Source organism: Pteronotus mesoamericanus, unplaced genomic scaffold (assembly GCF_021234165.1).
Source record: "Pteronotus mesoamericanus isolate MK-2021 breed Mesoamerican mustached bat unplaced genomic scaffold, CSHL_Meso_final contig_246, whole genome shotgun sequence".
Classification (NCBI taxonomy): Eukaryota; Metazoa; Chordata; class Mammalia; order Chiroptera; family Mormoopidae; genus Pteronotus; species Pteronotus mesoamericanus.
Genome location: NW_026555104.1, coordinates 2,760,387 through 2,785,202, shown reverse-complemented (window position 1 = coordinate 2,785,202; position 24,816 = coordinate 2,760,387). Strand labels below are relative to the sequence as shown.

Sequence of the window (24,816 nt, the reverse complement as noted above, 5' to 3'; positions counted from 1 at the left end):
CAAAGTGATCTCACTGTTCACACAGCCGCCTGGCTGGTCTGAAGTATCAGTTCATGAGAATCACTCCCCAGTTCAAGGTTCTGCCTCTCTCTAGCCCATTCTAAACACTCCTTTACCACCTTTATGACTGAGAACTTCCATACTGGTCACTCTGTTACCACTGCTACTTCGCTACGTGCGTGGAAAACACTTCCTCTACTATAATGAACTAAAGTTACTTTGGGTCACTTCCTAGGTCTGTTTCCAGGGTACAGTATAGCCGTGTTCCAGCTATCTCATCTATTGACGCAAGTAGTCTTTTACTCTGTCAGCACTTTTGCCTGTGAAATGATGGTGACCATGGCTGGTCTACCTGCCTCTGAGGGATAGTTTATGCAAAGATCAAATGAGCTCTCTTCTGTGAACAGCATCAGTCAACTACTAGACCCTGAACAGACAGAAGCTGCTGGTCTCACGAGTCATGAGCTTCCCCCCGACAGTGTATTTCATTATGCAGTCTAGCTGGTTCTTTCTCTTCTCAGGCTAGTATTTTTCCATAACTTTGACATAGCTTTTTGGCAATACTGAAAAAAAAAAAAAAAAAAAAGCTTTTAATGCTCATTATCAAGGTCAAAATATTTTTAAAAATCAAGGCAAGATTTTAAAACAATGTTGATTGTTATCAACAATGCTGCATTTTATGCCTTTTCAAATAGTGTAATATGATTTTGAAATGTCATTACAATGAGAATACTTATGTCCTGAAGATGGTATGCTGTAGTTAAGGAAAAAAGTTGGCAGTTCTCAGTTATCTGTAATTCACGGCCATTTATTAAGTAACTCTGGAACTTTAATAAATATGTTGCTATTTCCATGTTTTCTTCTAGCTTTTGTTCACACATCTACCTACTTTACACCAAATGGATTAATATGATATAATTTACATAAATATTCTTCTACTAGTGGTCATTAAGGTTGTTTCCAAATTTTTGCTTTAATTAAAAGAAGTTCAGCAATTAAATTCTTGTACAAACACGTTTTCTTTTCCTTTTAAACTATTTCCTGAGACTAAATAACCAGGAATAAGCTTATGAGATTAAAGGTTATAAACAATTTAACAACCCTGGACACTCAATGCTCAATTGCTTTCTAGAAAGGTTGTACCAATTTATAGTGCATGTGTCCGCTGCCTCAAAAACATGCCAGCACTGAGCTTTTTTAAAAAAAAATTTTCTTATTCCATAAAAATAAAAAGTTCTTTATCACTGCTTTAATTAGGAGCTAACAATCTAGTTCAAATTAGGCTAATTCATACAAACCATAAAACACAGGACAATGTAATCAAATACTAAATGATCTGGCAGTAATAGTGATTAGGACTGAATTCCAGAATCAGCTCCTTAATACTAGTGGTGTGACCTTGGATAAGTCACTTAACCTGTCTCAATTTCCTCATTTGTAAAATATAGTAACATTCATAGGGGTGCTCTGAGTCCTAAATGAGTTAAATCGGTGAAGTGCTTAAGAGCTGTGTCTGGCACATATGTTACATGTTACTAGTCTAGCAGTGTCTACTGTGTTCACCACCACCATGGCCACTGCTGTAGAGAGGAAGAGGGAAATCAAGAAGGCTGTGATGGGCAGGTAAACTTCCGCTCAAGTCTCTCCAGTCTCATTTTTAAATGCTCACCATTCATTTGCACTTGACAATCTATTCATAAACACAATGTAGTCAATAAGAAAATTCATTTTCTTCCTTACCAACTCCTCTAAGTACGCTTTCTTTCCTACATCCTGTCCCACCAACGATGTCAGTGTTCTTGAAGCCTCTCTAGCACCTTGGCTTTTCTCTATCATCTCCTATCTTACATTAAATCCTAATGTTCCTTCCCTGAATCTTTCTTATACCTTCCTTTTCCTCCTTATTTCTGCTGTCCCATTTTTTCCCCTCTAAGGAGCAGATTATCTATCATCTCTTCACTAACTTCTCTGCCTTGAATGTCGTGCACTTCTTGGTTCCATCTCTGACCCTCCCAGACTGACCTCTCCAGCATCATGACTTCCGAACTTACGGTGTGGTTCTTTACTCCATGAGATCCAGACTATGCTGACTGGCTTTCGTGACCCTCTTTATCCCTTGTTTTCTGGAACTAGCTGACTGTTCTACACTGCTCAGGCTCACCGCAGAGCCTAACCCCAAGGCCTACACAAATCTTCATGTGGTGATTCCATTACCTGCCTACTGACTTGCACTACAGTGCAAGCGTAAATGGACGATGCATGTACACCCAAGTTCTTGCCTTCTAGAAGTCTGTTTTTTATGAGTTAGAGCCAAGAACTTCACACATCCTTTGTCAGACAGCTGTGCCCCCTAAAACTAAACACATCTAGCTGTTTCCCATCTCGGTGGGCTGTCATCTCCTCTCTCCATATCTAACTAAATCCAACCCATCCTTCACTTACTCTCTTGGGCTAGCTCCAATTTCTCTGGCTGAAACACTTCTCTAGTCTCTGACTAGACAAGTTTCTTAAATACAGGGATCAAAGAACAAAACAACTAACACTGAACATTACACACTATTCTGAGTGCATTACTAGATGCTATGGACTGAACTGTGTGCCCCCCCACCCCCAAATTCGTATGTTGAAGCCGTAACAGCCAATGTGATTATATCTGGGGACAAAGTTTTCTGAAAGTAACTGAGGTTAAATGAAGTCATATGGGTGAGGTCCTTCTTAGTCAGAGAGTATTTGCGGCCTTATAAGAAGAATGAGATATTTTCTCTCTCTGTCCCCATGTGTATGTACCAAGCAAAAACCATGTCAAGGGTGAGAAGGCCACACAGCCTGCAAACCAGGAAGAGATATCTCACCAAAAATTCAACCATGCTAGATAGCACCTTGATCTTGGACTTCCAGCTTCCAGTACTGTGAGAAACAACTGTCTGTTATTTAAGCCACCCAGTCTGTGGCATTTTGTTACGGCAGCTTTAGCGGGCTAAGACATGGGATTTATTTCATGTAACTGTCCCATAACTCTATGAGGTCAGTTCTCTTATGATGCCTATGATAGTGACTAAAAAAAATCCAAAACACACAAATAGAGGTTTACAAACGTGCAGGGTTGTCCAAATTACAGCCCAGAATGAATATGGATGCAGCCCAACACAAATCATAAATTTACTTAAAACATTATGAGATTTTTTTTTTGTGATTCCATGTCACAATGTATTTAATGTGTGGCCCAAGACAACTCTTCTTCTTCTAGTGTGGTCCAAAGATGCCAAAAGGCTGGACAACCCTGGAAGGTCACAGAACTAGGAAGCCAGGTGGTCTGGCGAAAGAACCAATATTCTTGCCCCATATGCTGTTTCACCTACCAGAGGGTCAGGAGATCTGGCATGAAGTAGGGCTTCAATGGCCCTCATACTTTAGCCAGATACTTCATCAATTCAGAGATGCAGAAGCAAATACAATCCTGTGAATTATCTATTATGCACAGAATGGGCAGCCAATGCGTAGCACACGTAGGTTTATTCTTTCTTTATAGTTACCAACTGATTATAGCACTTTTTTCTTTTTATTCCATATGTGGCCTCAGAATTGTTCTCACCATAAGATACTAAGCAGCCAGTACAAAATTCGCTGGAGCTGGCCTACAGTCATTCATTCAAAAGCCATTTGTTGAGTGCCTAGTATATGTTAGGCACTGTCACTAGGCATGAAGAACTCAACCCTTCACAATCAAGAGATGAGGTCCTTGCCCTTATAGAAAGAGGTGGATGAAAGACCAGTAAAGATATACATAAATAAATCAACTGTAATAAGAGCAATGAAGTTTGAAAAAAGCAAGGGCCAATACTGAAAACAAGAGAAAGGGACCTACTTCAAATGGTATGCTCAAAAGGCCTATATGAAAAGGCAAATTAAGACCAGCAAGTTAGTGTCTAGATTGGAAAATATGATATAACTTTTAAAAATTAGCTTATCTACTAAGGCTTCCCTTAACTTTTTTTTAAAGGCTTATAATCTGACCAGATGAAAAAGTGACAATGAAATAAGTCTTAATAAAAATTTCACAGATGTGCATGCACTGAGTTAAAACAGATAAATATGGAGATCCCAAATTCTGGAACACCTGTGTACAGGGAACAGGCAGGAGAAAAATACCGGTTTTAAGGGCAGACAAATGCAACTTAGCAAAACAAATACAAAATAAGTGAAAATACAAAAATTATCCAGCTAGAGCAAAAAGAGGCTACTTCTTCACATGTCCTAGTTCATTAATATGCTACTTTCCTGTTGTGATGGGATTCGTTTTGTGCTTTCCTTATGTTTTTAAAGTTAAATATTTCATAGAACCCATGAGATCATATTAAAATTTATAACAGAAATTTGCTTTAGGAGGAAGCAAATGAAACCACACTAAACTTGAGCAGCTAACAAATGACTCTAGGGCAATGGCTTCCAAACATTTTCCAGGCAGAAGAAATCTTTCTTCCAATGGTGTTTTCTGCATGAGTTCAGCCCAGAAAGCAGCCAGTGCAGCTGCTCTGCCTGCAGCAGGCCCAGGCAACCAGTGCCGGCTAAGGGGTGCTGGCTCTGAGGGATATACACAGCAGAAAATCTGCAAATTTCTTTCCAAGGGCAACCCCTTCTTCTCCAGCATGGAATCCCTTCATCGCTGATGAGGGGATGAACACTGAACTAGAAAATACTGTTTTCTGAAAGGTTTTAAAATCAATTAACCCACTCTGTTTTTTCTGTTTCTGCTTACATAAAACCCAAAAGACAGTGAACTAGAGCACATAATGAGCAATCTCATTTTCAAACATAACCTTCTTTCTCTAAACAGTTTTACTTTCATTAAGCAGTGGATAGTGCATTCCTTAACGAAATGTCAGAGATCTGGATGGTAGATGGAGAGAAAAATGAAGCAGGAACACTCAAAATACTGCCACTAGGAAACAGAAAGAAGCAAACAGCTTGATATATAATTTTTCTAAATTTCCTAACATCAATATCCTGACTACTGCTTTCAAACGGCACTGAACACTCAGTTAAAAAACTTACTGGTTCTCCAAGTTTATCCAAGTTATCCAGGAAATATTTTACAGATTCACCCTAAAAGCAAGAAGAAAACAAACAGTTATTAGGGCTTAGAAATGGAAGACTTTGTTAAAACAGTTTATATTAAACTGTCTGGTTGTTCACTTAGTCCAAACATAGTTTGCTTCAGACTGAACAGCTAACCCCACTAAAAACATTTAAAATGTCTGCCCCTGCCACAAGGTGCCACAGCCTGGTTAATTTCACAAATGCTTTAATTAGTGATACCCTCAAGTGATCATCTAGCTGGACAGGATTATATGTATGCTTTTGATAACTAAAATTTAAGTGGGATTCTTTTTGTCTACATTTTCCTACCTGAAGTTTATACCAGTTGTGGTTATCTTCAGAGACAAGAACAAACCTGAGATGAGGCTAGAACACTGTATAAAAAGTTTTCTAGTAGCAGGCATGTGCCTGGAGACACAGCTTGCTAAGGAAGATTTTGAATAATGCTGCAGGGCTCCCATCTCCAAAAGGTCTTCTTCTCCTGAGTGACCAGCCTACTCTCTCTCAGACCAGATTTCAGTAGGACCTCCAGGTAATTTCAAACACCTGAACTGTGTAAGAATACATTCCTAACAGGAAATACTTGAACAGGATACATAAGAGGAAACCATTTGGGGAAAGGAGGTTCTGGGTCTTGGGGTCTCCTAGTGCTCTTTTCCTATGTTTTCACTTTCCTGTTGGATTTCTACAATCATCTACTTCCCCTGCCTGAAGCTGCTTCCACAAGTTCTTGAAGGCAGTGATTCCTTACTGTGCGGGAGACTCACTGGAAGACCTTGCCTAACTGTAGGGGGAAGGAGTAGTTTCTGCAATTCAGGTGATTTCTGGGACCACACTTTCAGTCACAAGGCCTTAAAGTAGCAGTTGTCACAATTTTTGGTCTCAGGATCCCTTTTCACATCTTCAGGATCCCAAAGAGACTTTGTTCATGAGGGTTATAGCTGTTGATATTTATCGTATTAGAAAATGAAACTGAGAAATTTTAACAAATATTTATTAATTCATTTTAAAATACCAATAGTAAACCAATTACCTGTGAACATACTTTAGTGTATCTTAATAAAAGACAGTGAGACGCTTATTTGCTTCTGCATTTGAACTGCTACTTTAGGTTGTTTTGGTTGAAGTATATGATGAAAATCTGGCCTTAAACAGAAATGTAGTTGGAAAAGGAAGAAGTATTTTAATAATTTAACAGCAAAACATTTCCTGAAGTACTAGCAAACTACTAAATAGAGATTTGTTTTCTAAAATGGCTAAGTCCAATAGTTTAAAGTAGTTTGCATACTTTCCATGCATATTTAGTCCTATTCGCAAGTTTGAAATATTTCAATGAGGAAAAAATCAAGAGACAGGAGAGAAAACTAGAAATCTGTTTATTCTTAAATTAATTACAACTGTGAATTGTATTATTGCCACACTGTATTGCATCTATTGCCATAAGGTTTCTATCTATCTGCAATATGCCTTTAATTTTCATCAGTTTTATAATCCCCAAACAAGTCCAAACAAAATGTTTCCTAATTATTCATTAAGCAAGCTTCATTCAGCCTGTTTGGAGAAATCTATTCAACAGGAAACTTATTAACTTGCCTTTAAAAGTGACCTATAGGTTTTTTAAAAAATAATTCACATTTGCATACACTAGTAATTTTAGCCCTGCAAATATCTTTGTGAAGTCATATCTAAATAAGGATCCTTTTGGACAATATTTTATGTATAGGCTTTGTGTAATACAAGCTTTTCCATCTAGCATTTACTTATGTAAGTTTTACAGTAAGATATTAAATGCTAAAAAGATGTAAGGTACAAAATGAAAAAAGTTTAGGGTTACAACTGGTTAATGAATCAAGACTCTTCATTTCAATCTACAGAAGTAACTAATAACGAAGGTAAATTAAAAACCAATTTCCCATCTTATCTGTCCTTCCTCTATTGTCTCTTCATAGTCACATGAAAATATGAAATATAACATGATACTCCTGTGTTCACACTATTTGAAAGATTATAAAATTATACTTAATTCCTTAAAGACAATAGGCATAAAACCAGGCCTAATTCTATTTAAAGAATTTGTTTATAGCTTTGAAAATGACTCTAAAATGAAAAGATCTTAAAATCATATTTCATTGAATATACCATCTCTATAATGAGTTCCATGTCTTTTTCACCCCCTTAATTTTAATTTCAAAATACAGTAAAGAGGTCAGCTTACATACAGGGTACATGTCGCCTCTCCTGGTCCTCAGAGCCTGCCACAGAGCAGTTTCACTTCTGCTTTCATTTACTGCCCTTCCAGCGCTGCCTGGTCTTCACAAAGGACCTATTTATTGTTCCTTATCTTTGAGATGACCTACTTTTTTGTTTAATAACATTCTCTATTCATTTTTTATTGGAAAAAGCATTGTAAAGTATTAATGTGACACACAGCACATGCTTTTAATAAGGGCAACGCCATCTTTATCATTAAAGTATAATTAAGGTACTACCACTCATGCCTTTTAGTCTGGTTCACAAGTAGCGAGACAGTATTTACTTATACTCAGGAAAATATAAGCTATTTTCTTTTGCTCTGCAGATACATCAAAATTATGCAGACTCCAACTGAACACAGTTTCAAATTTCCTGCTAACATTTTCTACGTGCGTCACTTAAAACTTCCAAAAGAGCCAAAATTAGTTACAACAACATAAACCACCCAAATATTTGAAAACATTTTTTCAGATTAAATATCTATCCAGATTAATCTAAGATAATTTATAATAGCCTAAATCCTATGTCCAAAAGAACACCTTTCTAATTTAGACAATTAATTTTAACTCTTCCTTGCATATAAGCTATAGAAATAAACTAGTGCACAAAATTAGAAATAAGGGATTTTTGGAAAGAACTGTTTTATCACTTTATTTTATAAACTGTCCTTTCTTGCCACTGCTCACAAATTAATAAATTCCTTCTTATATCATTTTTCTATCAGACTTATCACCAAAATTTAAAGCTAGATCTTAGTTTTCTAAGAGTATTCCTGTAGTCCCACCAAATTCCAATTTACACATAACACGAAATACACAATGCAGCTTACTAGTTTTCCTAGTACAGAAGTCATAAAAATAAACTTATTTTATTAAAATGCTTCATCCTAGAGATACGAGGAAAAAAAAAAAACGTAGCCACGTGTCTAATAAGCATTTTTGGATACATGTGCATAACACTTACAAGCTATTCCATTTTGTTATCTTAAGAAAGTATCAATCAGTCTCAAAAGTCTGTGTAAGAATTATAGCTCTTTCTTTAAAATAATACAGGCTTCAGCATGGAGGCCAGCATTTCTTTTAAAAATCCTTTTTTAATTAAAAATAATTAAAAATTTCTTCCCTTGCCCTGGCCAGTATGGCTCAGTTGGTTGAGGTGTCGTCCTGTAATCAAAAGGTTGCCGGTTCAATCCCCAGTCCAGGCCCTTATGATGAATCAGGGTGAGTATGGGAGGCAACCAATCAATGCTTGTCTCTCACATTGATGTTTCTCTTTCCCTTTTCTATCTAAATACAGTGAAGAAATGTCCTCAGGTGAGTATTAAAAAACAAAACAAAAAACCCCCCACAACTTATTCCCTTATAAATACAAATTGTAAATGTAAGGAAGAAGTTCAATATTACAGAGGTGGGATAGCACTAACATGATATATAACACTGCTCAATCAGGTAACGACATGGTAAGATTTACCCCATATTCATTGCAAGTAACCATGCAGTACCACAACTTTCTGTTCATTAAAAAAAATACATACAAGAAAGAATTTTCCATTTAGGTAAAAAAAATCACAACCATTTTCTAGAAGAATGTCTTACCAGTTCTTTGAGAAAATCACCTCCTCCAGGAAATGCTAATGTTGCAACAACACTAAATGAACAGGATATAAAATGGTACAGAAAGTACAGAAAAGTTTATCTCAACATCCAATGTTGTACTGAAATGCCAGAAGGAAATACACCGAATATCAACAAAGACGTCTTAGGCTGGTGGCATAAGTGGCTAACTGGATAATTTTCTACAATGGACATACATGTTTTAAAATTTAAACTTTAAAAAGAAGTAATTTGGACTCTGGAGCCAAGAGGTAATTCCCTCATAAAACAAAACAATTTTCCTACTCTTCAGTTTTCACATAACAATATAAAGCTCAGAGTTACGAAAGGCATCAAAGATAAAATAATTTTTTGAGAAGGGTCAATCATACTTAATTCTAATGGCATACGAAGAAACATTCTGTGCCAGAACTAGAACCGTTCAGTAATAAACTTTTCTTGATTCTTGAAAAGAAATGACCTCAATTGTTAAAAAGAAAAAAAAAATACTTTTTCAAAAGTCATACTTCCCAAATATAGTTACAATTTCCCTGATAACAAAAGAGAGGGACCTGTAAGAACACTTCATAATACCCGTAAGTCCTTATGAATGCACACCAGGTGGAAAGTTCTCTATGATGGCTACAACAGATCATGAAATCTCCACAACTCAAATATTACACAATAATCAACATTAAGTAACATTAATATTTTAATTAATAAAGTAATTCTATTCCTAAGATCACACAGGTGAGAGGAAAACCCAGACTACTTTATTTCCACTTGAGTATTCAATCCATCATGCCAACTCTAGCCAGCAGAGAAGCCTCACAGAGCCCACACGAGCTTTAACTACCTTCCCTTGACCACCCACCAAGCAAACAATCATATCAGACAGCAAAGCAGTGCAACCTGATGAAGGTGGAAAACAGCTCAGAATTTCTATTGGTATATCAATTCCCTTTGCAAGTCACTATTCAGCTAATTGTGGATGCATGGTTGGTAGTGAGTATCAGACATGCGCTATGGAGTCCTCTTGAACTTTAAAAAGGCTTGAAAAAACCCAACCTACTAAGCCAGGTGGCTGAAAGTACTGCAAAGAGAAATGAAAACAGTCATCTTGATTTTAAGTGGATCTTTTCTACTTCCTCACCTCTCTTCCCTCTTCAGGCCCTTGCAGCCTAGCTTCTTCCTCACCATGTCACTTCCCACAGTCAGCAATAACCTCCCTATTACCAAAAATCAATGGACATGTCAGTCTTTCGTTACCTTCCAAGACCTCTCAGTGGCACATTTTTCTTCCTTAAAACACTGCCCTAGCTTCCATGGCATTACATATTCCTGAATTGCTCCTACCTTTCTGGCCATTTCTGTTATCATTGCCGCCTCTGAACATTTTCAAAAGGCTGAATGTTCCTCAAGACTCTATCCTCAGCCCTAATCTCTTTTTATACCCCTTCCCTGAGTAACTGCACACATTTATAGATTTTAAATATCACCTGGATACAAATAACTACTAAATTTCCACCTCTAACCCAAAACTCTAATCTGGATTCCAGACTCAAGTATCAAACTGTCTACTTGACTCCACTGTCATGTTTCAGAGATCTCAACCTAATATGCCCAAATTAAAGTCTTTATCGTCCCTCTCAAATTCTTTTCTTGCAGTCTTTTCATTTCAGCAAAAAGCCCCATCCAGCTGGTTGTTAAAACCAGAAACCTGAGTCACTCTTAACATGTCTCTCTTCCTCACCTTGTATCTAATCTGTCAGAATCCCAGTCATTTTCCCTACAAGACATATCATGAATCCATTGTCTTCTCCGCACCTCTGCGGCTGCCACCTAACTTTAGAACAGCTCAGCATCCAGAACAGTAGAAAGTTTCTCAATAAATGTTTACTGACTGCTCTCCTCACTTCTCTCCAGTTTCCATACTCCAGCAAGCTTTTCCCCACCTTAGGCCCTGCACCCATGGTACTCCTCCTGCCTGTTGAACTCTCCCCTCCCTCGCTTGGCTGACCCTTTCTCACTCATGGGGTCTTAACTTAAAAGTCCACCTCTCCAAACCATCCTCCGGTTTTACCACTGGCTCCTTTTCTTTTCCTGCAGAGCATTTATCACAGGTGGGATTATTTGTTGGCCTATGTAATCTAAGTTCCTCCAACTAGTATCTAAAATCAGTGAGAACAGAGATTATTTTCATTTGGTTCACTAGCAAATACTCAGCCTGCAACAAAGTGCCTGTTCATTAATTGGTATTCAAGAACATGTTACTGAAGGGCTGCTAAAAGCTGCCAGTTAACTGTTATCTGACTTGTTAGAGAATGTTACTCAGTTTGACCCCCCGAAATCTGTTCCCCAAGGTCTTCTTGCCCCCATTGCCTTTCACATTTGCTCTTTACTTTTCACATGAGGAGAAAAGACTTCAGATGACCATAATGAAAATACATACTCAAAGTCATACTCTAAACCTTCATACCTGCACATAGTATAAAATATAAATACATAGAAAACTATCAGAGGACATATATATAGTCCTATTAAAAAAAAATGCATTTCTACAGAAAGTTTTTTCCCCCCAAAAAATAAAGAGCCCTTTTTTCCAAAAGAAAGATATATTAAGGCCAAATGTGCAAAATTCTAATTAATTGGTGAAAACTATTTTTTTTTCACTAAATTGTAACACCAGCATCAAAACTGGTTGCAACATTTGATGATCATTTAAAAGATCAAGAAAAAATGAGGCAAATCTGATTCTCCCTGCTTAGTCCAGAATTGACATGTATATTATCTATATGGTAACACTTTTAAGTCCCTATCATTTTTGAATCTATAGCTAATAAAGACAGTTTTACTGCAAATGTGGCAAGTTAGTAACAGTTAAAAATAGCAAATTATTTGCATTGCGATATTTTAACTCAATAGGTTAAAATCACATTACACTGTAACTATTTCAACTGGAATAAATAGTATTTACAGCTTTGTAAGTATATAGCATTCAATGATTTATTAGGTTTTTAAAAAAATCAATAAAAATGGCTTTAGAGATCTTACATTTGAATACCAATTTCTCTAAGGTATATCCACATATATCTTCTCATTTATTAGGCCTCGTGTAGCACGGAGTTGGCCAGGCAATAAGTTGTGAGTGAGTTTCTAGCAGCTCAGAAAACGTAATACAGTCGCTCATTGTTAGCAGCTCCCATGAGTTTTTTTACTTAATATCGATAAATGGACACAACCACACTCTACATCATAAACCTAAATGAAAACCACATGATGATATGACAACAAAGTCTCTGTAAAATTTGTATTGAGACAGTTCATCCTATTTCACAGAAAAATGATTTTAAAAAACATTACCCAGGAAATATGAAAACAGTTACCAGGATATTAAAAAGGAAAGTGAAAGTCTTTCACCCCAATAATTAATTATTCCAGCTCTTTTTCTTTAACCTTTCCAGAAGGGTTAAAATAGAACTGTCCTATTAACATGCTAAATGTAACTGCTCCAGTTCAAAGAACCCAAAGACACTGTTAAACTATTTGTGGGGGGCGGGGGGTGGTGGTGCATGGGTAGATAAGTTTTGTTTAATAGCTAACATTGTTTTTAAATGCTAAAGTCAATACATTATTTTTTCTTTGGGAGAACCAATTTGAAATTTGTTTATTTTGCTCCATGAGAAAAAGTAGGGATTCTCTATTACACTAATGTTTTAGTTGGTTTTTATACAAAATGGTCATAAAGTCTAAAATCTCATAAAAAGTAACATGAAGTCTTAAAAAACTCATTTTGTACTCTATAAATATATAGAATTTTTTTTTTTAAACCTTGGAAAAAGAAACTGAAATACCCTCTTCAACCTGAGTACTCACAAAGTTGCTGGCCATCCCAGGCACAGGAAATGGCAGAAAGGGAGCAGGTCTTGAGGGCGTGGGTGGAGGGTCGCCACAGAGGAAGGGCAGGAGAGAAAGGGAAAGAACAGCACAGCACCTGTGCTTTTGCCAAAGGGATCTCATCACAATTCCAGCAGGAAGGTAAGGATTTGGCTAATTCAACCTACATATCAAATTGAAAATCAAGCAGTGACATGCGAAGGCAGTAAGAACCAATGTGGCAATGAAAACCTCAAATCTCTCTTAGATGCGCTACCTTTATTGTAGACAGCATATGTCTAATGAGAATGTAAGCCATAGGTCCGCATTATTTAGAATTCAGAATTTTTTATATTGCAAACCAAGCACAAAAAGTGAATCAAATCACAGCTTATAGCGCTCGATTTATTTATGTATTTATTAATAGCTACATATGGTTTATGTGCATATGGCTAATGTTAATAATATAGTTAAAATGTGTCAGGTGCTGTGCCAAAGACTTTTACATGGATTATCTCATGTAATCCCTATGAACAGTAAGTCCTTGGATTGTCCCTATTTCTCAGCTGCAGAAACAGTGATTCAGAGACCCAAGGGACTCAGAAGCTCACACAGTGAGTGGGCACAGCTAGGACACAAAGTTCCACTTTATCTATATCACAGCATAGTAGAAAACCGTATCAAATCTTAAGGTCACCACATTAAAACCATTTCTAAATATGTTTTACAATATGCAAAATAAATCAATAAATTTGAATGTGGTTATTTTCTAATTTGTTTGGAGGATACAAAGTTAAGTTTCATGTAGCAAAACTGAGTACACAGGTCTTATGACTAAGACCAAAACCAAAATACATCAAGGAAGAGCAATTCTACTCAAGCATTTGGTATCTACTGTAGAGTAGTTGAGTCTGAAAAAGCACACCCACTACACTACACTGATTTAAAAAATTTTTTTCGTTTTGCCAAAAGAAGAGAGATTAAACTGGAAAGGTTAAGACAAACAACTACTATCAGTGCAGCAGATGGTAACTTTAGTCCAGTTCTCAAAACAAAATGATTTCCTTGATCTGTATCAGCCCATTCTAATAATGCTCTGCTTATGTGGATGTAACAAATTCTCTTGAAAAAAGGCAATTTGCAGAAAATATGTATATTCACCATAGAGACAAAAGTGAATTTATCATGTAGCTAGAAAAAAACAAAGTACTTTCAAATAAGGAAATAAAAATCACCGTTAACTTTCAGAAATATGCACTTAAAAACTCAGGTAGTTTCTAACTGTAGCAAAAATTTGCAACAGACTGTAATCTGGAATGTGCAAAAATAGTATTAAAACTGTGACAGTTACATGAGAAACACTGCAAAGGAGCTCATAAAAATAACAATAAAAGTATTCTCATTTCCCTATCTTCAAACAAAGAGCAAATATATACCAGATATGTGCCAATTTCCAAATGACACTTTCCTAGAAAAATATATGGCTGCCTTTCAGATAACTTGGTTGTCATTAAACTTTTATTTTTTCAGGGTACATTATAAACCATGTTTATAAATACATACATATGTACCACGTTCACTGATGAAACATCAATTGAGGATCACTAGTAGTACACTTAGTTTTCAAGGGATGAGCATTCAAAAGGCCTTGACCATGACGAATGGTGGTTAGGAAGAACTATACCACTCTACGATAATAAATCTGCCATTAAGTGACATTTAAGTGTATGTATATCATAACTATAATCTAAGTTAATACAGTAAAAAGGAATGGTACAAGGGTATTATAAAAGTTCAGAATAGAAAAAGAACTGTGAATTTCAGTATAATGCTATATATTCTCAAGAAAACATTTAAAATAACTGTGCTAGAACTTATGAGGGGAGTGATAATATTTGAGTGTATGGGTGCTGGTCAGAAGAGGCTAGGAATAAAAGAAAAGAACGTTTCACAGATATAATATTTGATGCTTGCAAAACAGTTTAGTGGCCAGTGCTGTGGGCCAGGAGTTATTCTGGGTTCAGTGTCCACTTTGTGATCCACAGCATTAAGGAACCTTTCTGCATTTGAGTTTTTTCATCTGTGCAAAGGGGACAATAACATATATTCTATTTCTCTGTTTTTCTTTTAAAGGATTATATGAGAATGTACGTAACAACTTTGAAAAGTACAAAGGCATTCTGATAAAACATGAGATATTAAAAAGTGATATAATCATCAGCACTTGAATTAATTTTCTGGAGAAAGAAATTAGCGTGTGTTTTAGGCTAGACACCTCAGCTTGGTTGGGCGGCTGCTTACTTGTGAGAGGTCACAGGGAATATTCATGCCAGAGAGTCCTTCACCATTAAGGAAAGCATTTCCTTAAAAGCGAGCTCACAACCCTTTCACCTGGGTTAGGTCCACACGCTAGTAAAGAATTCTGAAACTAACATCCAGCTTTCCTAACAAAGTTATTTCCTTGCTTCATCATTTGTTTTTTTAATACACATTTCCCACAGCAGCATCAATTACTATATCACTAGCTTTGTTTAGCAATAAAAGGTAACACAGAAACTAGCACAGTATTTGACAGTCCTCCTTCAGTGCAGAGAGCCCACATATCCCACAGCTGGTCAAGTTTCTACTCTCCCACCCAAAAATATAAGATATAAACATGAACGTGCCAATGTAACACAACACACCAAGACATATACTTATGTATGCATGTATATATGTATACACACAATCTCAGAAAGTTGTCTAAGCACATGCTAAAACACTTCTGGTTTTAATGTAAATGGTACTATAGCTCTGGGCTTCCAAGGTTAGGATTGACATTTGCTCGAATTCACTAACAGGAAAATCTATCAATAGAGACCTAAATTTTAAAATCTCTACCACCTCTAATGTTATATATAATTCTCATCTTATATAGGCTGAAATATTTTACCCTAACCCTAGAATCAGTAGACAATAGGTATTTAGCAACTTGAAGTCAAAGTCCTGTTTGGCTTTTATTCACAGAGAACACGAACCAATCCTCCTCCAACAGAAACGTAAGTTTACAACTGAATGTAGTATTTGATTCACTTTTTAAAGAAAATACAAATTAGTGGTAAAGAATAAACCAATGCTTCTAACTCTACAGTATTTCAAATCCATGCTGCAGTGCAAGTAAGTATTTACCCCAACCTGCAGTTCTTAGCACTCAGCTTTTTTAGCAGCCAATGCATGAAATTAAGTAGTTCCTTTGTTACACAGACTGTGGGAATAAGTTCTGTCTTAATGAACAAACTACCTCATCAGCTTAAAGTGTAACTATGTCAAGTACAAACTGTACTACTTGAGTAAGAAAAACTAAGTCTAACCAAAGGCACCATAATAACAAAGAAAATTGCTTGGCTTCAGGGACTGCAAAAAAAGACTGGTCATTACAGGAAATTGTATTAACGCTGACAATGTTAAAGTGATTATAGAAAGTAGGAAGTTCTAGAGCACTCCTCCCAATGGCACACACTTTCCTGTCCTATATAACCAGTTCTACAAACTTTGCTTATATTTCTGAATAATATTATTAGCCCATAAAATTTAACTGGCAGCGATTCTTAGTTATTTTGTAGTTTTACTACATATCTTCAGTTGTATCATTTCTCAGCCAACCCTGGACTCCACCTCTTTAATCACCCAATTTACCAAATTCCCTAGTTATCGCCACACAAGAGGTTTTTTGGAAGAACGGGTGTCTCCCTAGCGCAGTGGCAGGTTACAGGGAATGTACAGCCAAAGCTGAGCACGACGGACATTTAATCCAGTGCTGAAAGAGACCACTTCTTAAATGGGGATGGACAAAGACTTGACTCGGCGTGGTAAACACACAGTACAGTGTACAGATGATGTTGTAGAATAGTGTACCTGAAACCTGTATAATTACGTTAACCAGTGCCACCCCAATACATTCAATAAAAAGTAATAATAAAAATAAAAGAGACCACTTCTTCGGACGTATGTTTTATCCTCAGTGTGCTAGTTAAGAAATAAAACAGTACCTTAAAAGCTGTAACAACAGATTAGATTCTTTTTCCACAGTAAGATACTTAGCTTACCCATGATGAAACTAACCAGAAAAGGAAATGTTTGCCTTTGAGAACCTGGGGGGAAAAACATTCATGTTTGCACCCAAAATTACTACTAGTGAATGGGCCGCTAAAAGCCTAAGCTGTGGTCACACTACCCTATCCCTTGTCCCAGAGACTCGTTACAGGGCAGTTATTCATCTAAACCAAAAAAGACATAGAAAGGATTAAAAAACAGCCTTTTTTTTCTTTTGACTTTCAATTTGCATTAAATTTAATAATCGTTAGTCAAAACAAAAATGGTTAATTTTACCTGCTAACTCCTTCCATTTCTCTTGATGTTTATTTTTTCTATCCAACATTCAAGAATATACATGATCAAATATTGTAAAAAAGGGAAATTATTATTCTTTAATACAAAGACTTCCCATCTCTTGGATTAAAAAATTAGCATATAGAAATATTCATATTTCCTGGAAGGAACTTAATGTGGGGTGTCTCTTTTTTTCTGGAATAATGTTGTAATTCAGAGTGTCTAAAAAATAAGGAAATGAAATAAATGTCAAGCCCAATGCTAGTGAGAAAGAAAAAGACAAACAAAGCATACCAAAGGAGCTTCTTCTTTAGTGGGAGAACCAAACATGAATGCAAATAACTCAAACACATGTGACTAGAAGGTTAGAACACAAGCATACCACCAAGAGCACAGGGCAGAGCGGCGGCATTCCAGCCACCGGGACTGGGGAAAAGCTTCGACCCTAAAGCACATAGGCAATTCATCCAAATTGCCTATGGCTTTCTGCTAAAAATACAAATCACTGAGTTCCACCCCATATTCCTGAAACAGGTCCTTCTGTAATGAAGTCTCAGAATGTTTTTTTGTTTTGTATAAAACAGAGTCATGCCAGTGACTCTGACTCAAGGGATCCATGGACTGCGTTTAGTCACATCAAAATCTGGATTACCACTGTTCTAAGTGAGGGGTAGGACCTAATGAACAGACAAGACGCAGTAATGAAAATCCTTGACAGAGGGACTTTGTGAAGAGAGCCATACAGACAGAACATCAAGTATACAGGAATTGAGCGGTTAAAATATATGTGCTATGGACAAATAAAATATATTGCTGGAATCACAGGTAAGTTAGCTAGAGCCCTGACTCACATAAAGAGGCTGAACTCTCTTCTGAAGGAAGTAGAGAATGAGCAAAGCTTTCTAAGCAAACCCATGCTGTATCTGACCATGATTAACTGGGGGTCCAAGTAAGAGGTCCCCCAAGGTCCATAATACCCCCAAGTAAGAGGTCTCCACAAGGTCAATAATGTGGAGGAGGAAAAGGGAATGAATGCAAGAGACATCACAGGTGTAGAACAGGGCTCCAGGATCGGCTGTATGTAGGCAGGAGGAGGAAATGAGTATGACTTTCAGGAAAATTTTAAATGAATCAAGTGCCTCCTCAGTGTCCGACACTATGCCAAGCACCAGAGCATCCAAAAAGTATGAGAATTGTTAATTCAACCTAATAGCTGAATGCCAGGTGCCAGGTACCATTAACAATGCTGAGAATATACAGGGAAAAACATCCCTCTTCTTCAGGAGTTTTAAAATTAGACCTTGCCCTGTTCCTCTTTTCTTGTGACCCTCCTTTTTATCAGGAAAATAGCATTTCTAGAACTTGTCTCTCCCTGCCCAATGTCTTCTTTGCTCCTGAAGCATCAGCTGGCTCAAGCCAAGAATACGCAGGTCCTCATCCTGAGTGATCTTACACATTTGTTCTTAAGTGTCAAATACTTAGGCATGCTCTCTCAGCGATGGTGACAAGACAGTCTTGACATGAGATCATAAGATGTGAATGTCCAAACTCAAGAAGTGTCAGTGAAGCCCACCTTCAATTAAATGGACTTAGGGAACTTCCCTACAGAGAACTTTAGAGTACGGTCACTTATTCATGCAGTCACTACGTACTGTATGCTATTACAGACAATGTTTCTTTTCTGACTGGGAAAGATGAATAACATCCCAAAAAAACTTAAGAGTGGAAAGTGTGGTGTATTAAGAAAATGAATTAAGAAGAAAGGACTATAAGCAACACTTAAAAATAGGAGTGAAGGGAGATGAGAAGGGGTTGTGTAGAGGAACTTATGCAAGACTACCAAAACTCACAGAACAAATACTGACCAAAGAACAAAAAGTAACCACAAGTCTGAGAATTGGATGGAGGTCACTTGTTAAATTCATAATTTTCAACATATAATGCTGCCAGCTACTCAACTTTCACAATAATGTGAGATAATCTCTGCCTTTCATTAAAGGACACATGACTTGACAAGGCACACATCTCAGAGAACTATGTAAGACAGCACATAATCAAGTACTTGGTTGTATGATGCAAATGAGAGCCATAATTCAGAGAAACAAAGATTTAAGTGTCAGTTTTATACAAAGTTATTAAGAACACTTTTCCAGAACTTTTAGTAGCTAAGATTTCTTCTGAGTACAAACTGTAATAGCAAAGACTACTGGCTGTACATCATTTTGTAGCCACATCTATCAATGTGGATCACTTTAATTTCGGTGCCACCATCAAAAAACTTTCTAAGCAGTTTTATTTGTAATCATCGCTTCATTTTGATCATAGTATAGTAAAACATTTCCAATCCGAACTACCCCCAAATTGTACGCGGTCTAGATTGCTATCATTCCTGGGATCTTTCCCATCTTTGGTAAATAAAACCCAGAATACAATCAAAGCATTCATGATTAAATTACAAAACACTTGATTTTTAAAAATCTATTTTAATTATTATCGTTGTATCTTTAACCTAGATCAGATTCTTTCTCTTCCACCCTCTCTTCAATGCTTTGTAACAGCTAAAGTTTTATGGGGTAGTCTTGTTTAAGACAGAGAAAAAATAAATATAAAATAAAATCTAGGTGCTTCCCATGTGAAACAGAGGTCCAAAAAACAACTAAGATTTTTTGTTGTTGTTTAAGAAGAAACATTTCAGCCAAGTGAGGACATAGATGGAAGATGGCCATTTATGAACCAGGAAGTGAGCCCTCACTAGTCACTGAATATGCCAGGACCTTCCCAACCTCTAATACTGTGAGAAATGCATTTCTGTTGTCTGTAAGTCTATCACAGTTTGTTGTTATAGCCCAGAGACTAGGACATATGTTTAGTTTGTCCAGTAAAATTTTTGCTTGGGGCGGGGGTGAGATGTATTTTGTAAAATGTGCTTAGATGCCTCAAAAAACAAAACAAAAAAAAAAAGCATGTTAAAAAAATGCAAAATACAAGAAGTGCAAAGACTATTAAACATTATTAAGAACTTTACTCTCTATTAATCTGTACCATAAAATGAGTACCTCTATATACTAAATAGCAAGCACATTTGAACCTATTTCAGTTACTGAACGCTTAGACCAAGGGTAAAAGGTCATTATTTTTTTAAAGATGAATATTGCTGTTATAATTGGGAGGTAATTATTTTGAAAATAACAAAATTAAAAGTGCCTGTGAAAATCATTATGATCGTACTTTCAAAAAGAAAAAGTAACCAATTAACTATAACAGCTTCACCAAACCTATGGGGTTTACCCTATTTTCATCTTGCTTAGTAAAAAGCTCATTTATATAGCACCCCCAATTTTTGAGGCTAAAATTCTGCACAGATATAGTATACTGTGGAAGTCAGCGAAGAGGGTGCATCAGACTCAGATAATGTCATTAAAATAAAATCACAACATTTTAAAAGAACAAATCTCTTACCAGTTGAAATTCTCGACGTCGGTCATAGGCATTCTGTATGCCACTGTCTGCCCACAATGCTCTTATAGCAGGAAGATACTGCAAAAAAACTTGAGTTTCCACCATTCCCTGAGCAGCCAAGGGGGAACGGGTGTCAAATGACATCATCTTGTCTCCATTTAGTTGGTTTGAGTTATCTCCCCAGGGAATATGAAGCTTCTCTCGAGCATCTACCAGCACCCTCATACCTTTGTTTAAAAAAAAAAAAAAAAGACAGGAGTTATTAGATATTTCCATAGATTCTATTCAAGAATTATTTTCATAAACTTCTTAACTACTCCAGGCCCGTCTCCTCCAAAAATGGAGACCAACATCAAAAAGGATATCTATAACTTTTCAAGAGTTTAAAAAAACCCAAGTTACTCACAATCATAAAATTAGAGCCTTGAAAAGCATATACTATTAACTCATTCTAAAGGATTTTAACATGTTCTAATTTATAAAATAACTTCTGAGACAGAAGGTAGTCACAAGAGAACCAAAACTAGTGAGGAAAAAAGGAATCATGCTGCATATCCTTATGTCCAGGCTCAGAAGAAAACGGCTGCAACCAAGATTTTCTGAGCCCCTCAAAAAGACATTTATGAAAAGCCAAGTACCACACATAATCACTCTGCTTAATCCAACACTGATTTAGGAACACATTCAAAACTCAAAAAACTTGTCCCATTCCAAGCTTCAAATTTGTTAAGTCACAGGATGGCATTAGATTCCTCTAAAAGGAAGACCAAATGCAAACAAAAGATATAAAAACAGATTTCACCTCAGAAAAATTAGTCAAACCCACTATCTCTATCACTAAACTGTTACCTTTGGTCCATTTTAACAGTCACGTGACTATCAAGAACTCATTTGTTTGGATAGTTGAAAAACCGTTCGGCTGTCAATTTTCTGATCATGCCAACTCAAAAAGTAGATGTCCAGTCAGTGACTTACTTCCTCTCACAGTCAATGCCCAAAGTAGGTTACACTTAGGACCTTGCACAAATTTAAGAACCAGGTGTTTACCTGGCTCATAATCAGTTAACATGTTGACTCTGTTCACTGACATATTCCCTGAAGTTCAGCGGCATCACAGTACAAAGGTACCTTTAATTAAGGACTGGCAAGGCAGCCTGCAGCCTTCAAAAAGACCTTAATTATTTTTGTACTGAACATGAAAATACGAAAAATACAACTGTTTTGTACACTTTAACTGCAGTGGTACTACAGCTCCTTGTGGTCTGTGAACTCCGGGCCTGCGGCTCTTCTCCGGTCGTTAACCCAGACACAATATGCCCCTCCCCCACCACCACTCCCCGGCAGTTTTCCTCTACTCTGTCCTGGGCGAAAAAAGTGACCCAAAGGAGTTGCTTGAGTACTTCCCGAACGAAAAAAAAACCCTTTTAAAAACACATAACTGAAAAGACCTGAAATTTGTTGCGAACTCCTAGATAATTGCTACCCAGATGAAATAAACAGCATTTGGATGTACCTTAAGTGCCAGGCTCTCTCAATTTTGCTCAAACCTCTTTTCTAAAGCAGAAAATAAGTAACACTAAAAAAAAAAAAATAGTAAGTGCTACTTATCGCCCAAATGACAAAATAAAAACCATCTTCTCTAATTCTCTGAAATCCCAGAAATACAATCTTGTGTATTTTCACTTAAAAACAAAGTATATATTTGATTTTTTAAAAATAATGTCAAATATCAGAGTTTATGATGCAAGCTGACACTGATTCATTGACTACCTGTTAACGACTCCACATCGCTTTCAGGCCAAGGAGTCTGTATATCAATGTACAATTTCATTCATATAATAGAAGCAAGTTGTGGCACCCCTCCACCCCACCCCCCTGCCTCCAGTTAAGAAAGAGAGAAGGGGGGGCGACGTGTTGCATAGTGATTATAGGCAAACATCCTGCCCAGCAGAGACACCGGCGCGAAAAACCACTGATGCTAATTTTTTTTAGACTAACTATAACAGGTACATAGTTCCCTGATAACTGCAGAGCAAACACGACACCCTCAAGTTTCATATCCTCGTCCAAAAGGACCCAGGGACTTTCACCTTTTGCCCTTGACAAGTCTCGGGCAAAAGTTTCCTTGCTGCGACGGTTCCAGAACTCCCTTGCTCAGGAAGCGGCCAAGGAGGCAGGGAGTTGGGAGCATACCGACCCCTTGTGACTCGGGTCACCCACCCGGGGCAGGGAGGTTGGGTAGCACGGCCGGGGTAGGGGTGTAGGGCCTGGGGTTGGTTCATGGGTCTTCCTGCTTCATCTGGAGGGAAGACAGGGGATGTCACCCCGCACCCCGGCATGCCCCACTTCCCTATCAGAGGGCGGGGTTGGGGGGGCCCATCCGTGCCCCCTACCGGGGCAGCAAGAAGGAAGGCGGGGAGCCCCGGGACATCCCCTCCCCTGGGGGACCCCGAGCAGCAGGACCGGCGCCCCGGGCGCGCCCCCTTCCCGCCCTCCCGCTGGGCCCGGTCCTCTGCCAGGGACCGAGCGAACGAGGGCGGTGCCCGGCCCCGCGCCGGCCGCCGCCTCCCCGGGCTCCAGCCCTCGGTCCCCCAGCTCCGACCCCCGCCCGGCACCTTTGATCACGTTGCTGTAGATGGTGGGGCGGAACTCCTCGCGCGCGCGCTGGTCGAAGTCCTGCCCGTGGATGATCCGCATCTGCTTCAGGAAGGTGGACTTGCCGCTCTCGCCCGCGCCCAGAAGCAGGATCTTCACGAGCCGTTTCACGTAGGTCTTCTCCCGGGACAGGCATTTGTCGATCTCCTTGGACTTGCGCTGCTGCTCGGCCTCGCTGCTCGTCAGCACGCAGCCGGGGAAACACACGGACAGCACGGACCGCGACGGCAGGAAGTCCGCCATCTTGCCGCCGCCGCCGCCGCCTCGGCGGGCCCCTCTGGCTCCCTCCACCTCTTCTTCGGGCGGCGGACGACTCCTGCACCGCGGCTTGAGGGCGGGGAGCGCTGCGGCGGCCGTAGCGCGCCGGGGGAGGGAGGGAACGAGCGAACTGACTCGCAGGGCGGGCCGGACAGGGCGGGCCCGGGAAAGCCAAGGAGGGAGGGAAGAAGGGCGGGCCCGGGAGGGGCGGTGGCCCCGAGGGCGTGCGCGCGCCCGCTGCCTCCCGAGGACGCGCACGCACGCAGTGGCCGCTCTCTTGCCTCCCGCCTTGTGCTGGCGAGGCTCGCTCCTGCTCGCGTGCGCGTGGCCGCAGTGGTCAGGTGATCTTCGGTGGGGCCGGACGCGCGCTTGGGACTCCTTTCTGTTCCCTTTAATTGGTTGCGCCAGTTTCCCGGGACTCTGGAGACCCTTAACCAGTACTCGGACTGTGCCCTTGGACTCCCCGGCAGCCCCTGCCCCTCGCTCTCCAAGGTTTCATCCCCGACGCCTGCTGTCACCGTTCGTGCACCGAATTTCGAAGCCATTAGATAGAAAGTTATTCAAACAGTGAGCGCGAGCCATGAAGGTTTTGGTACATTTTCTTAAGGTGGTTTTCTTGACATCTTGCTCTCCCAAGTCCTGAAAATAACCAAATGTCATCAATCTACCCACCGAGCTCTTTCTGGCATTTTCAGACCCCTGCAACTCCCCTTCCCCCAACACACACAATGAGGAGAAAAAACGGGAGCTAACTGAAGTTAACTGAGATGTGCTAGGAGGCGTTGGTTTGTGTCTCCTTAATGTGGATTCCCTCCCAATCTGCGGCGCAGAAATCAGTGGATGTTAGCTGCAGCACGGTGAGGTCATGGTGAAAATCCCCCTAAACCGGACACTGTGATGCAGACTCTTCCCTACAAGGAAGCAGATAAGCAAACAGACCCGAGGACTGGCGCAGGCAAACTTTAGGTTTCCTGCCAGGTTACAGAGGATATGACCAGCCAAGGGACTTTCTTAGTCCTAATAACAGATTCAGGCGAGGACACCTGAAAGGGCTGCCAGGAGACAAGCAACCTGACAGCTGGGCTGGCGGAGGCTGCTAGTAAAAACCCCGGAAACCAACTTCTTCATTCTTAGTGTTTAGTTTCAAGTGGAAAAAGCCATTTTGTTCTGCCTCTGTTTTTGGCAGTGCTGCCCTAATGCTCCTTGATTTGGGCTCCTGTAGCTCAGAAACTACCTTTGTGTTAGGCACTCTGAGGTC

General features: G+C 38.9%; 1 protein-coding gene across 1 annotated transcript in view; it reads right to left on the bottom strand.

The window, feature by feature from the left end:
• GNA13 (G protein subunit alpha 13) overlaps positions 1–23,725 on the bottom strand; it is a 28,974-nt gene extending 5,249 nt beyond the window's left edge. The window contains exons 1-3 of the mRNA XM_054573077.1: positions 23,261–23,725; positions 20,646–20,872; positions 5,053–5,103 (exon numbers count right to left, since the gene is read on the bottom strand). Of these exons, the coding sequence (XP_054429052.1) occupies positions 5,053–5,103; positions 20,646–20,872; positions 23,261–23,543 (561 nt within the window). The 5' untranslated portion in view covers positions 23,544–23,725. The remainder of the gene's footprint in view (positions 1–5,052; positions 5,104–20,645; positions 20,873–23,260) is intronic.
• Between the last annotated feature and the right edge of the window lie 1,091 nt (positions 23,726–24,816).